The sequence below is a fragment of the Pararge aegeria genome, chromosome 24 (genome assembly GCF_905163445.1).
Source record: "Pararge aegeria chromosome 24, ilParAegt1.1, whole genome shotgun sequence".
Lineage (NCBI taxonomy): Eukaryota > Metazoa > Arthropoda > Insecta > Lepidoptera > Nymphalidae > Pararge > Pararge aegeria.
Window position 1 is genome coordinate 2,971,211 of NC_053203.1, and position 14,502 is coordinate 2,985,712.

At 36.6% G+C, this 14,502-nt stretch overlaps 2 protein-coding genes across 8 annotated transcripts in view; one reads left to right on the forward strand and one right to left on the reverse strand.

Annotated features, from left to right (window-relative positions):
- Positions 1 to 3,230, reverse strand: part of LOC120634466 (inositol 1,4,5-trisphosphate receptor) — a 105,098-nt gene extending 101,868 nt beyond the window's left edge. For all 7 annotated transcript variants that reach the window (XM_039905075.1, XM_039905076.1, XM_039905073.1 and 4 more), the window contains exon 1: positions 3,079 to 3,230. The gene's annotated coding sequence lies outside the window, so the exon portion shown is untranslated. The remainder of the gene's footprint in view (positions 1 to 3,078) is intronic.
- A 3,976-nt stretch (positions 3,231 to 7,206) lies between these two features.
- On the forward strand, positions 7,207 to 11,808 carry LOC120634560 (trypsin, alkaline B-like). The gene is made up of 5 exons (XM_039905258.1): positions 7,207 to 7,276; positions 7,996 to 8,161; positions 9,651 to 9,906; positions 10,601 to 10,709; positions 11,450 to 11,808. Exons 1-5 carry the CDS (start codon positions 7,231 to 7,233, stop codon positions 11,677 to 11,679), a joined length of 807 nt encoding a protein of 268 aa, XP_039761192.1. The 5' UTR covers positions 7,207 to 7,230; the 3' UTR covers positions 11,680 to 11,808.
- Positions 11,809 to 14,502: the final 2,694 nt, after the last annotated feature.

Sequence of the window (14,502 nt, forward strand, 5' to 3'; positions counted from 1 at the left end):
CTTGAAAGACCACAGTCACCACTGCGCGAGGAAAGTCGACAAGTATGTTATTGCTAGCAAAAAAAAAATCCATTTATTCGCGGAACGTAAACCACCGAATTACGCAAAGCTGCAAACCTTGGCGAGGTCAAATCTTGCCCCAAAACTTAAAACCTTGATTAGCGTAGGCACTAGACGATGCATTTCGTAAATGCGAATGGAATCAGACGGCCGATTGGCGCAGTGGGCAGCGACCCTGCTTTCTGAGTCCCAGCCCGTGGGTACGATTCCCACAACTGGAAAATGTTTGTGTTTTTCAGCGCCTGAGTGTTTATATTTATGTATATTGTATATTGTATTTATGCATATTATACATTAAAATATTCATCAGTCATCTTAGTAACCATGTATTTTCCTAGTAGATTTATTTAAATAGTTATACAAAAAAGAAATGAATGGAATCGTAATTCAGTAAACGAGTTGTGCTTTTAAACAATAATGTACTAGATATTAAGTTATTACTAGATGTGCCCTGCGGTTTACCCTGCGTTAATTACGGCACGCTGCGTATTGTTACATAGTCTACATTTACCTCCATAAATCAGATACTTACCAAACGTGAAGCCTTTTCAAATATACAAACTTATGATATTAAGTACTGATAGTATGTTGAGTCAACTAGACTCAAATAAAGATACTAAAATACGAATTTAGTAACAAGCATATTTTTCAGTTGTTCATCCTTGTATAAAAATTGTAGCTTCATATTTATGTACACACAAAGTATTGACTAAACACAATGGCTAAAATATTTCGTTAGTAATACAAATTTTGTTGAGATCTCATTAATTTGTATGCTTGAAAATACTTATCAAAAATTGCAAACATGATAATTTTGAACCTATAATAGTCATTCATAGCATGTTTTTATTTCAACTCGACCCAATTTAAAATAATGTTATCAACAAAATAATAATTTTTGCTACTATACATAATTATATCGATAAGAGGTGCAATTCTTTTTGCGTTTTTTGTCACAATAATTATAATTTGAAAATGAGCCCCAAAGCTGGAGTGGCAATGAGCGGAGAACATTGTTCAGAAAACCAATAGATGTTTCTGTCCCAAGGTGCTGGAATGGTGGCCCAGCACAGGTAGACGCTGATGTTTACTACCAGCAAGGTAGACAGACTCCGTCAAACAAGTTTTTAGGAGCTGCTAGAAACAAACAGCCCCGGACAGTGGATTCCAAGCTCTTTGCCAAAGTCTGACTGTCCAGCTGCATTGAAGAATGATGATGAAGCATCAATTTTGGCTGGAATCACCTGTGGGCCCAGGCTTTAAACTTTAATTTCTGATTGGCTGTCAATAATTATAATTTGGTTACTGTCTAACCTAACAATTAACTTTTTAGGACTATGAACCCTATAATAGAAAATGTGTATAGATCTATTTGACACCCATTTAACCATCTTTTTCTTAATCTGCATTAATCTGAGGAGCGCTATGTATATGTATGGCAATTAATTAGTGGACTCAATAAAGTAAACATTATTTTTAAGTTTACCTTAACCCACAAACGAACAGCCCAATGTCTCAAGACAGATTGCCGAGTTACAGCAACAAAAGAAATGAGAAAAAAAAGAAAATTATATTTAAGTTAAATTCATGCATTTATGTCTTTGTGCCGTGTGGTGACAGTAGATCAGAATACAGTTGTCACCTCATTGATGTTTTCTCTCTGTCGTCTTACGAGGCTACGAAGGGAATATAACAGAGGATGGGAAGCAGCATCCTGCATGCTACTACTGCCATTTCCTGTCATCAACATCTGCCCAGTGTGGTGATTACGGCTAAACCTTCTAGCCTTAAGTCCAGCATTGGACCAATATAGGCTATTGACGATGATTCAAAAATCATATTTTCCTCATGATGTTTAAAAAAGTACTAACTAGAAGTCTTATATATATAAGAACATGATTAAATTGTGTGTTAGTAACTGAAATAGATTATATTAGGTAAGTTTGTACTTCCTTGTATAACTTGATCAAATCAATAGTGGTTTAATTATGACAGTAAAACCATTGAATTGTTGCAAACACAGTATTACCTTTGTTTAACATTTCACCCCTTTTCTTTCAGGGATTAGAATGTTCAACTGATATGAATGGAAAAATATAAGGATTGGAATGGAAAATAGACAAGATATTTTACAGAATGGTATCAAACATCAAACGCAGGGAAAAAAATAAAAAATAAAAAAAAATTAAACGATGGGAAGATGATGATGGTATGATAAAATGGCACTGTACACATAATAATATTCAGAATAATGATTATGATTATCACCTCCTCACAAAAAAATGAAAATAGTGTGTACGTTGAGTACAATATTAATTAAGATTCATTAAAGATGTACTTGAGAGATACCATGATTCCAGCATACTGGTGCAATGGTGGGGTTCTCACTGTCTTAAAACTCTGTAAGAAATTAAACCTATTTCTCTGTAAGACTCTGAAATATTTCATATCTAATTAATTTTACAATAAACAATAAACAACAATTTTGGTAACCAGGTACATACCTGGCTTCAAAAAATTAAGTGGATATAATTTTCCCATTTTTAGGTGTAAGTGCATTTATATACTTCGCCATCGTAGTAGAATCCTTCAATATTAATTACCAACTTTTAAAAGGAAAAAACAACATCTGATACAAAAAAAATTCTTACTGAAAATCTCTATTATAGCGATTTATAACTTGTATTTAGGTTTCTAATAGGATTCTTACAAGTAATCTTTGGTAAAATATTTAAAACCGGTCTCAAATTAACTGAATAAATAACTAAAACATCGGTAAGTAGGTATTAGTTTTACTATCACGTCCATGCCCAATGTCATTGAAAACAAAAAAGTTTTTTTTTTTAAATATCAGTGTTCTGAAACGTTAAGTGGAATCAAACGATGTGTCCGTGAAATTCAATACTGTTAAGAAACAATATTACAATAAGAGTACGATTTCATAACGTAATAAGCTCCGAGAATCACGGTCTGACATGTGTACAGTGTAAAATGTAAATGAATAAACGATTAGCTTACCCTTATCACACGGATCGAGCACACGTAAAATGATAACACATAATCACAATAATGTCTACACAAGATAATAACACGGATTAACCACTATAATACGAGAAATAACACAAACTTAAAACAAGCAGCAACAGAAAATTATAGAACGCGCTCCTCTCTCGCTAGAAGGCGCGCCACTGCATGGGGATACCACAGTTTAATTTTGTTTACCAATTACATTTGGCGTTACCAGCTTCAATAAATAATCTATAAAAGTTGGCAAAATTTTAACCAACTAAATTTATTAAACTTGATGTATAAGTCAGTTATTAAATAGGCGAGTTCAGCTCTATCTTTCTTTCCGACAGATCATAAGGCTAAAGGCAAGTTTGCGTGGAAGCAAGCCGCTCCGCTTTTATCTCACACAAGGTAGAACATTGAGTGTTAAATTGTAAGAGCAACTGCTGAGTTTCTTGCCGGCTTCTTCTCGGTAGAAACTGCCTTCCGAACCGGTGGTACAGTCATTACAAACAGACATACTTGACGTTTCAAAGGTGCTTATATTAAGCCTACTTGAAATAAAAAAAAAATTAATTTGATATTAGAAGAGAAAGATTTTTTGGAAGTCTTTTAGTAAAAAATACACGATTCTTGAAACGAAACTGAACATTTTATTCATTCACACAAATAATTACCTACTCTACTTATTTTTCACTAAGATTTAGGAAACCTTTCTTTGAGAGATAATTTTTTGCAAACACGACAATGCGATATACAGGGAAATAAACTTACTTTGCGTTTCGATGTGTAACGAGAAATAACAAAGTTTTGTAAAGACATAGATTTGGTGTCGTTGTTTTCGAGCCGTAAACGACTTTGTGACTTCGAAGTTACAAATGCCAACATAACGGGCACTTTGTCATCCAACAATTGTTTGATGGAACTGTAACTGCTGCGTTTTAATCTTGTTTTGTTTGCAGACCTCGGTTTTCCAACTTTTCCCTGGTTTGTATTGTTTTTTTGTAAAGTCTTTTTTACGCTGGGAACTGCCACTCGGGAAGATGCTGTGACAACACCAGACTTCAAATTTCGTGGTTGCTTAGTTAGCGATAATCCAAACATACCATTGCTTTGCTGGTTGCCCATCTTAATGCCTTTTTAAAGAGATACCTATTTATTATTAAATACATGTGTATACAAAATTTTGATTCCAACATGTATTTGTTTTCATACAGTAATTCCAAAATGTAAAATTGGGGTAATCCTCGTGTGACTCATAATTTTGACAATTACGAAAAAGACAAAATCTTCTATCTTTGTACACAAAAAAAAAATGTAATCTGTGGTTTTACGTTACATACTACTTGTTCCTTCATTGAATTTCTTAAGCAATCCTTTTGTCATCCTTTTTGGGTATTTGCATATTGATAAAAATAAGAATGACACACGACCTGCGCTTACTAGTGATTGTATCCTCTTTGCTATTACTGTACGACTTGGTCCCGACCACTGTGTCGTTACTCGTGTGTAAGAAATAGCGCAAGCTGGCCAGACCTTTACTGTAATCTCCCCTGGTGGGAAGTGATGATGCAGTGTAAGATTGTAGCGGATAACATATTTGGGGTATCCTATCAGTTTCTACGCTAAATGGTTTGGCGGCGGATACGTCTATAGCCACGTCGACCAGACCAGAGAAAATTCGTTAGAAAAATACCCCAATTGCTCTCGCCGGAAGGGGGATGAGGGGATGACTCTAAGGGATGGATGAAGATTTTCCCTTAGTTGCATTTTATTGTCCTATACGTTAGGGCTGCATGACTTGTTTTGTTTTATTTTAATGAAACTAGCGGATCCCAGCGATATTTTTCCTCCCCGGGACGTGATCCCTCCAGCTATTGCTTAATTTGCTTTCCCGAATTATCAGGAAACAATCATTATCTCCCCGGGAAAGGGTGAAAAATTAACTTCTCCCACAGCTTTATCGACTCTCAGAGCATTGGCGCACAAATGGAAATAATATCCAAATAATATTTTTTTAATAATAAACGGAAGTAAACTCTTCTGTTCCATGTTCCCGTGCTTTAGAAGGTGGACACGTTAATTAAATCCATTGTCAGAGGATATAATATTTGTCTCCTGCCCGTACACTGCAGGTTTGAAATGCCGGTGGTTTCGCGGGTCGCTTCCCAAATTTGGGCCAATGGGATAACCCAGAACTAGTCGGTCATGCGTGAGTAAGTCATGAAACTTTTTTTTTATTACAGATAGAATATTGATAATTCGTACGTGCTCGATTGCCCGCACCAGATTATCTTAATAACGTTTCCTGTGCCGAATACAGGGTGATTAAATTTTGTACTTTACGGTCGTCATCCTCTCTTATAGGAGAGAAGGTTTTAGGGCATAGATCCATCACGCTGCTTATCCGCACGTAAAGCTGTCGGTCCGCTGCCCGGACCGACAGCTTTACGTGTTCTCTAAGCCACGGGGACTGTCTCCGGCAGTTGCCGTGACAGTATGCTGTAACAGAATTTAACTGGATTCAGTAATGCTTCGTTGCTCACATCCACAGGAAACGACTTCTACCTCTTTGCATTGCAGTTTTCTTATATTAAGAGCCACATAATTTATATCCATTACTTTCACAGCAATACTATTATGAAACGGTCTATTCTACTATGGGACTATGTCTAGGTAATTAGCTCATTAAAATAGACATAACAATAGATATTAAATCAAAAATGTTATTGAAAATCATACCGTTTAAAATACTATAATTTGGAGCTTGGGGCCCATTTTATTTTTGAGTATTTTACTTCCTCCCTAAAAACTATCCACATTAAATTTTTTTTTTTACTCCGTTGCAAGTTAGCCCTTGGCTTGCACTTGCCTAATTATAAGACGTGCAAATGCATTCTAAGATGGTAGTGGGCTAACCTCTTAGGCGTACGTATGGCAGTTATTTTATTTATTTATTTATGAATATCCTTAGTATACTTACAGCTAGCCAAAACGTATACTAAGTCAGTTACAGATGTAAGTACATTACAAAAATATTAGTTCATTTGTCTGAATATAATTTAGGAACTTAGCTAAACTTATATTAGCTTAGCTTAGCTAAACTAAATCGAGAGCGCGCGAAATGTTGGAGCATTTCGAGCATAGTGCGTACGTAACGAATCGAGTGAAAATAGTGGTAATCTTTCCCTGCAAGTTCGTACCGTTTTACCAGGCACTCGCACAGCTAACGAAAAAGAATGATAGAAGGCATCACGGAAAGAGAATCGAATACAAGATGGAACAATTCAACGCAATACAGGCAATCGAAATTGTTTCTGAAGTCATTCGACAAGAAGAAGACAAAACAACTAATGTCACGGAGCAGAACCAATATAGCACTGGTAGCAGGCATAACCACAGGACATTGCCTGTTAAATAGACACCTAACGGTAATGAGAATTGCAGAAGATCCATCCTGCCCAGAGTGTGTCGAGATGGAAACCAGTTTTCATTTCATAGCTGAGTGCCCCATGTACGCGATGGTAAGATGGGAACTACAAGGTAAGGACAGTTTTAGTGTAGAAGACCTAGCAAACCTCTCTATAGGGGATATCCTGAGGTTCACAAAAGGGACTGGTAGGTTTCAGGGGGGGATGCTGCCGGGCCCCAGTAAACCTGTGTCCCAACATGGGGAATAGGGTGGAATAGTCCTTACAGAGGACTGATCACCCGTCTGGCAATGGCAGGCGTCCCCTCTATAAATAATAAATAATAAAGCTAACGAGCATTTTCTAAGTGTGTCTGGATTGTCAACCTTATTGTTGTTATGAAATAAGTTTGAACAAGAAAAATCGCGGCATCGCGAATCTCTTGGTGGGAATTGTTGGTAGGCTGCGGCCTCCCATCGGACGAAATCAGATAAAATGCAGAATATTAAATTCACAAATTGCCCTGCGGGGAATCAACCCTGGATCTCACATATAAGATCACAACGCTCACCACAGCACTAGGGAGGTCGTCATAATATATCGAAAACATCCTGTATATACGCTAGGATCAATTAAAAGTTAAGATAGTACAACTCAATGGAGCCTAATTAAACTGAAAATATAAAAGCGGCTCGCGGAGTGTCACTTAAACCGTCTTTACCGAATACCGTGCCAGTGTACAACCGAAGCCATGGTCGCCAAAGTGCTCTGTCTGGCCTTAGCCTTATTCTGTGCTGGTGAGTAGATACCTCTTTTCCTTGGTCAATTCAGACAGTTTAGTCGTAAACAAGATTCCAAAAATATCACAAAAATGATTCTGTCTTGAAGCTTGAAGAAGAAATGGTCGACTCAATAGCGTGAAAAATGGGCAAGAATCGAATCAGTCATACGTCAAGGGTATTTTAGATGAGTTAAAAGCACAATGTACTTTGTCCGCTTTTATTAACTGATGACAACTAAGACACAAAGAGGTAGGTATCTCTGCATCGTTTAGATTCTCTTAAGACTTAAGTGTATCGAAAATACGCCCGTATTTCTCAAAACACCCACCAGCACAATGTCATTAAAAAAAAACTATTTATTAAATAAATAAGAATTATAAGCACATATGTTAAAATGTTGATCAGTTTAATAAAATATCTGGCACAAATCAAATTATAGTTATGCAAAGATTGATAATTTACCCACTTTAAAAAATGACTGTGACATACGCTTTGTTTTTTGGTTTCCGTAGAGTTTCGTAAATCCTGTACTTCCGATTTTTGTTTCACAAAAGTCTGAACTAGAGAATTGTAGGCAAATTTGAGCTTTAACATAATATACATAAGATCAATTTTAGCCCGATATTTAAGTATCTCCATATTTAAAAACATCACCTCTTTTGCGAGCTAGCAAAGTTTGGATTATGTCTACTGCTGTAGATACTTATAAAGTCTTACAATACATTTTGTTTCAGTATCAGCAGATAACAGGATAGTAGGGGGAACCCCTGTCAGCATCCAGGAGTTCCCCTCCGTCGTCGCAGTGGTCTACCACTACCCCAGGCCGGACATCTACATCCAGCGATGCGCTGGCGCCGTGATATCCTCGTGGCATGTCCTGACCACGGCATTCTGCTTCACGTAAGTACAGTTTGTTCTTGTTCTTATTCTAACGTTATGTGGCATCGTGTCGGACCGTCGCGTCGTGTCGCTCGTCGCCTCTGCACAACCTTTATTTATTGGATTGGACACAATTAATTAATTGGATCATAACGCACAATCTTATACTAATATATAAAGCTGAAGAGTTTGTTTGTTTACTATAACGCTATGATCTCAGGAACTACTGGTCCGATTTGAAAAATTCTTTCAGTGTTGGATAGCCCATTTATCGAGGAAAGCTATAAGTTCTATATAATCACGCTAAGATAGGAGCATAGCACCAATGAAGAATGTCTCAATATCGGGGACTTTTTTTTTGTTTTGAGAGTAGGTTATCCTTCTCAGAGCTGTCGATCATGCCTCACAGAATCCAAACATATCTCCTTCAAGCTTCAAAATCAAAATCTGTTTATTTTATGTAGGCCTAAATATATACACTTTTGAAACGTCAATTTTGTCTGTTTGTAGTGACGACTGACAACATATAAAAAACACCGATTGAACGTACGCGCACGTTAAGATTAAACTAGTATCTAATAGTTGTCTGCTAATTTTTATGCACAAATCTTTATTCTTTATTAATAAACCAACGAAAAATATATTTTGCTAGGGAAATAATAATTACAAACTAAAATGAATAAGTCTAAATATCTAATATAATATGTTAAGGCACGTAAAGGCACTAAGCAGGGAATTAAATGTTTAATCCGCGAACCCATGTGATGATAACACAAAATACAAACAAACGAAAAAAATATACTAAGTAATGTGGATTAGCAAGTCATTAGTTAGTGTAGGACTTCAATCATTTATAGCTATCAATCTTTTAAGGATTAAAAAAAATACGGCAGTACTAGTTAACACGTAACTGGCCATTTTATCTTTTAATTCGTATTTTTATTGACATATTTCTCCGTAAATGTTATCTACTAGGTATTAAAAAAATATCAGCGCTTAAAAGTTATTTTAGTTTTAATAATTGACTAAATAACTTTTTATTTGTAGGTATTTTTTTATGTCGTCTCTTAATAAGTCAGATACAGGACCTACTTGATATACCTACTCTATCTTTCATTTGAATTAAGAACCTTATTTGAAAATATTACTTATTTCTTACGTCTCCTAGCAATCTTGAATGTACAGACACAGCTAGTCTGCGATATTATTATATGTATAGAAGATATATATAATTTGTATAGGGGAAGTAGTATTGCTGTGTTCCACTCTATAAATTAAACTTAATACGTGGCAATCGTGGCAATGAGCTTGGAGACAATTGTATTCAGAAACATACCCCTAATCGGTTTCTGCGCGACGTCGCTTAGCAGCAAGACTTTATCCGGTATAGTGGTATCTACTAAATTTTCCTGCCGGGGATTTAACTCGAGACCTTCAACTTAAAACCAAAGCGCACATCGCTGCGGAGGGAGGTCGTTTTTTTAAAGCTGTGTCTTTTATTCTTCTGCAGCGGCGCAACTTTGACTAACGCCTATTTGAGAGGCGGATCCTCCGAAAGCTTGAGTGGCGGTCAGTTGACCGGCATCCGCCAAATGATTCAACACCCGGATTACGACGCGACCACCCGCTTCTCTGACATCGCCGTGGTGGTGACGAGTCAGCCCTTCGTGCTGAGCGGATCTATGAACATCCTCTACATCCCTCCCGCAAACACTTACCTCCCCGACGGGCTACAGACTAGAGTGGCTGGCTGGGGATTCGAAACTGTAAGAGTTTTGGATAACACTACTTAAACGTATGCTAAGAATATTTTTGACAGACCGTGTACGGAGTAGAACTGTGCTGCAGAGAATGGGTAAGGTTCCAGCACGGCAAGATGGACAGGAGACAATTATCTCCTCTGGGATAGGATACAAATTTATCTTCTCTCACAGCTTTATCAACTCTCAGAGCACTGGCGCACAAGTGGATATATGTGTGTAATAAACGGGGGTAAACTTCTTCTATTCCATGTTCCCGTGCTTTTCTAGCAGGTGTTCACGTTATTTATATCCCTTGTCGGGGGATATAAATAACGTGAACGGCGAGTTTCAATCCCGGCAAGCACCTCTAACTTGTCTAAGTTATGTGAGTTTTGGACAATTGAAATATCACTTGATTCAACGGTAAAGGAAAATATCGTGAGGAAACCTGCATACCTGACAGTTTTCCATAATATGCGAGTGACGTTCATCAATCTGGACTGGGCCAGCGTGGTTGACTACGGCCTTAACCCTTCTCATAGTGGGAGGAGACCCGTAGCCTGTAGTGGGCCGGTAATGGGTTGGTATAATGATGATGACTCTGATGCTGCTATGTATACTCTTGGTGCAGTTGACCCAAAGTTGACACGTGTAGAAGTGTGACAGCTTGCTCAAAATGGTTATGATCTGAAGCCTGTAACCTGGTTTGTCATTGCAGGAGGAGGGACCCCAGCACGACAGTCTTAAAGCCATCACACTGACCACGGTGAACTTAGAACAGTGCAAGAAGGCCTACGAAGATGTGGAAGATATTGACATCAAGGACTGTAAGTACCTAAAGTACTTTGTATTAAAACTTGTAATCGATATTTTTAATCGACTTTAAAAACCAACAAGCTTTCAAATTCATATTCAAAAATGTTTTATTAATGTCGATCTTATCACAGGCACTTATGAAGCGTTCATGCATATAATATGTTAGCAATAATGTTAGGTTAATAATAGCCCAGTTTGTAGGACTAATCTTCACTTTCGAGGAGCAGAGTTGTAATCCCAGCACGCACCTCTAACTTTTCTAAGTAATGCGCGTTTTAAGCAATACAAATATCACTTGCTTCCACGGTGAAGGAAAACATCGTGAGGAAACCTGCATGCCTGAGAGTTCTACATAATGTTCTCAAAGATGTTTGGAGTCCACGTGGTGGACTACGGTCTTAACCCCTTCTCGTTGTGGGAGGACACCCTGTAGTGGGCCTGTAATAATAATAATAAATAAATATACTACGACAATACACACATCGCCATCTAGCCTCAAAGTAATCGTAGCTTGTGTTATGGGTACTAAGATGGCTGGTGAATATTTTTATGAATATAAAACACGTAAATACTTATATTATACATATAAACACCCAGACACTGAAAAACAATCATGCTCATCACACAAAACATTTTCCAGTAGTGGGAATCGAACCCACGGCCTTGGACTCAGAAAGCAGGGTCGCCGCAAACTGCGCCAATCGGCCGTAATGGGTTGATATGATGATGACGATGATGTTATTTCTTTCAGCTGTTATCTGTGCGGCCAATGAGAACGCCGGCACTTGCTTCGGCGACTCCGGCGCACCTATGATCTACAATAACGTGATCATCGGCATCTCATCCTACTACAAAGACTGCGGTAACAGCGCTTACCCCGATGTATTCACCAAGGTTGATAGTTTCACCGACTGGATTATGGAGACAGCTGTTGCTCCTACTGGAGAGACACCTCTAAGAAGCGCTTCCATTTATTACTAGATTTACCTTCACCTGTATGTTTGTTTATATGTTTGTAACAGACTCCTTTGGACTAGAATTTGACCCTCTTCAAAAGGTCGATTTCGTTCAAACATTGTAGATATATCGAGGACCGATGGCAATACACTAATATGAGAAGATTATTCCATATTTAAATTCGAAAAAAAAGATTTCCGTTAATTTATTTAATTTTCATCTATAGTCGCTAAGGTGGTAATTATGCTAATTTTAATTTCAAGCCATTATCTTTAGCCAAATTCTATAATTGATGGTGGTAATTTGATGGTGAATTGTTAATCGATTAATTTTGCTCTAATAAAAATAATAGGTTAAGAAAACTAAAAATCACGCTTTTATAAATAAACTAAACTAAAAGGTAGAAAATTTGGTTGGTTTTTTTTATAACAGACATTTTTTTTATTTTTTTTTAACTATAAATAATTTAGGCTCAGTTTGTTGTGAGCAATATCGGCGCTCGCAGATGTGTCGTATGTTGCATTATTTTTCTTACAAAAACTATACTAAAAAAGGAATTATTAAAACAATGTACAAGTTTAAACTAGCATAACATTTAGCATGCAATGATCTTAAATAAAACAAAATTTCTGATTTATTATAAAAAAAATATATTTATTTACTTAGTAAATTCTGTGTTTTATTACGCCCAATCGTAACATATTTGATTAAATTTTAATTCGAATACATCGTCTCAAATTATACATAGATTTTGAGGGTACTTACAAAATATACTCTCAATTTAAACTTTGTTCACGCTACTGGTCACGCGGATGGCAATATTATAGAATAATGCGTTCATTCAATTTAAATGAGTATTAATAGAAGTTTAAGATACTGTAGCAGCATGATATGATATGATATGAAGTGAGGTCCCACTTTACGCTACTATATTTCAGCTATAAGATATTTCAGATAAAGTTAACATATAAAATGCTCACTTGGAAAGCACATATTTTTTTAAATGTACAAACAAAAGTAACCTTATCATCAGTAGCTTATAACAGTCCACTGTTAGACCAAAGGCCCCTCACAATGATAGGGTTTGCCCATAACCACTGGGCAATAGGCTTGGAGATCGCAGTAGACGCTACAAGAAGCTCAAGACGCTACTGTCGGTACCGGTTTTTATCACTAGCTTGTGTCGTTAAACCTCACTAATCCGCAGTAGAGCAGCGAGTTGGGTCTATGCTCTAAACCAATCTCAGCTCTGTGAGAGGAGGCGTATACCCAGCACTGGGCGGATTATAATCTTCAAAAAAATATATAAATAAAAAACATCTCCTATATAGTTTTGCAACTCGTTGATCTATGTCGGTTACTTTGGTTCTTCTATTGATCTGCTCATATCGGATAAAGGAAGACAATTGAGAGAGAGAGAGAGTGTGTGATAGAGGGAGACAGGGAGGGAGAGAGAGAGAGAGAACCTAATTTATTCAAATTATCATATTATGCTGCTACTTTATTGAGGTAATTTAACATGGCATATCGTCGGGATTTAACCCAACGTTTTTTTTAAAATCCGACATTTGAAAAATGCTTTTAATTTTAACGTGTCAAAAATTTCATAACTATTCCGACGTTATGCCACGTTCATTAATAAAACCGCAAGTGAATATTTGTCATGTGCATATTTCTTTTGATAAATTGCACTACCTATGTGTGTATTCTCGCCACCCTGTACGAGTATCATCTAAAAACATGTTACCGTTCTTAACACGCAATACATACTCCATGATTATTTTATTGATATGCCATTTAATATGACAAACCTAAATTTCATTAACAACCTCTGGGCGTATTTCATACAAATATAATACAATTGGATCAAGGCAAGACAAGGTTTACTTGAAGGCACAGTTTATTGCGTTACTTAAAAATAAACATATATGTGCAGTTTTATCACCTTTATAAGTTAAGGCGCGAAAATGTTTTAGCCAATCACAATGCACCAATTTACGCGGGAAATTTCTCCAGCCGCAATTGGTTGGTTAGACGAGCGTGATAGCATGAATATCTTGTTGTTGAATTTCAATTCTTATATAAAGCAATAAAGTCTCTATTTCATTGGCGTTTATAAGATTTAAATCAACGTTCGATTTCCAATTTCTGCTCTAAAAATGTCTTTTGTATAGTAATTGACGGACCATAAATCATCGCCTACAGAACAATGCGCGTCTACAAACTGCCGCTGTGTCCATCAACCTGAGGCGTAGGTATAAAACCTCATATGCCTTTAATTATCTTTCGGTAGGTGCTTGGCGGCAGAGATTTGTGCCCAGATAAGCTATGTCAAAAAAAACTCTTCTATTGCTTAAAACTTGAACTTATAAAGGTGATAGTACGGCATTATTATTTAACTACCCTCTCGGTGGTCCCATAGTTATAAAAAAACTTACACCACAACTAAACTTTGAGAACTGTCCGAATGTTAACAGTGAAGTTTCTTCGCATATCGAAATTACGGTCTAGGTTCAATAAAACTATGATTTGCATACTTGCAAATATTAGGTCTAAGTCTTATCTCGAACCGAAGACAAAAGATACATATTTACAATACTGTTAAAGTATTCGGAGTTTCTATTTAAAATTAGACTAAACTATGAATGTATTAGTAGAGTCCACTAGAGCTGACGTAGCTGGACATATAAGTGTATTGTGTATACACAATTTTCTCTTGACTTGTCTTATTATAAACAATCTTTATTACTATTAATTGAAGTATATTTTCATAATAGAAAAACATAGTGGCAAGTGTTACAACCGGACAGGCTAAAAACCATTGTAGACTTTTATTTATTTATTAAG

Excerpts from the sequence above, each read along its gene's own strand:
- LOC120634560 (XM_039905258.1), top strand. The coding sequence starts at position 7,231 with ATGGTCGCCAAAGTGCTCTGTCTGGCCTTAGCCTTATTCTGTGCTG. Across the intron at positions 8,162-9,650 it reads ACCACGGCATTCTGCTTCAC|CGGCGCAACTTTGACTAACG; the intron begins GTAAGTACAGTT and ends ATTCTTCTGCAG. Across the intron at positions 9,907-10,600 it reads CTGGCTGGGGATTCGAAACT|GAGGAGGGACCCCAGCACGA; the intron begins GTAAGAGTTTTG and ends TTGTCATTGCAG.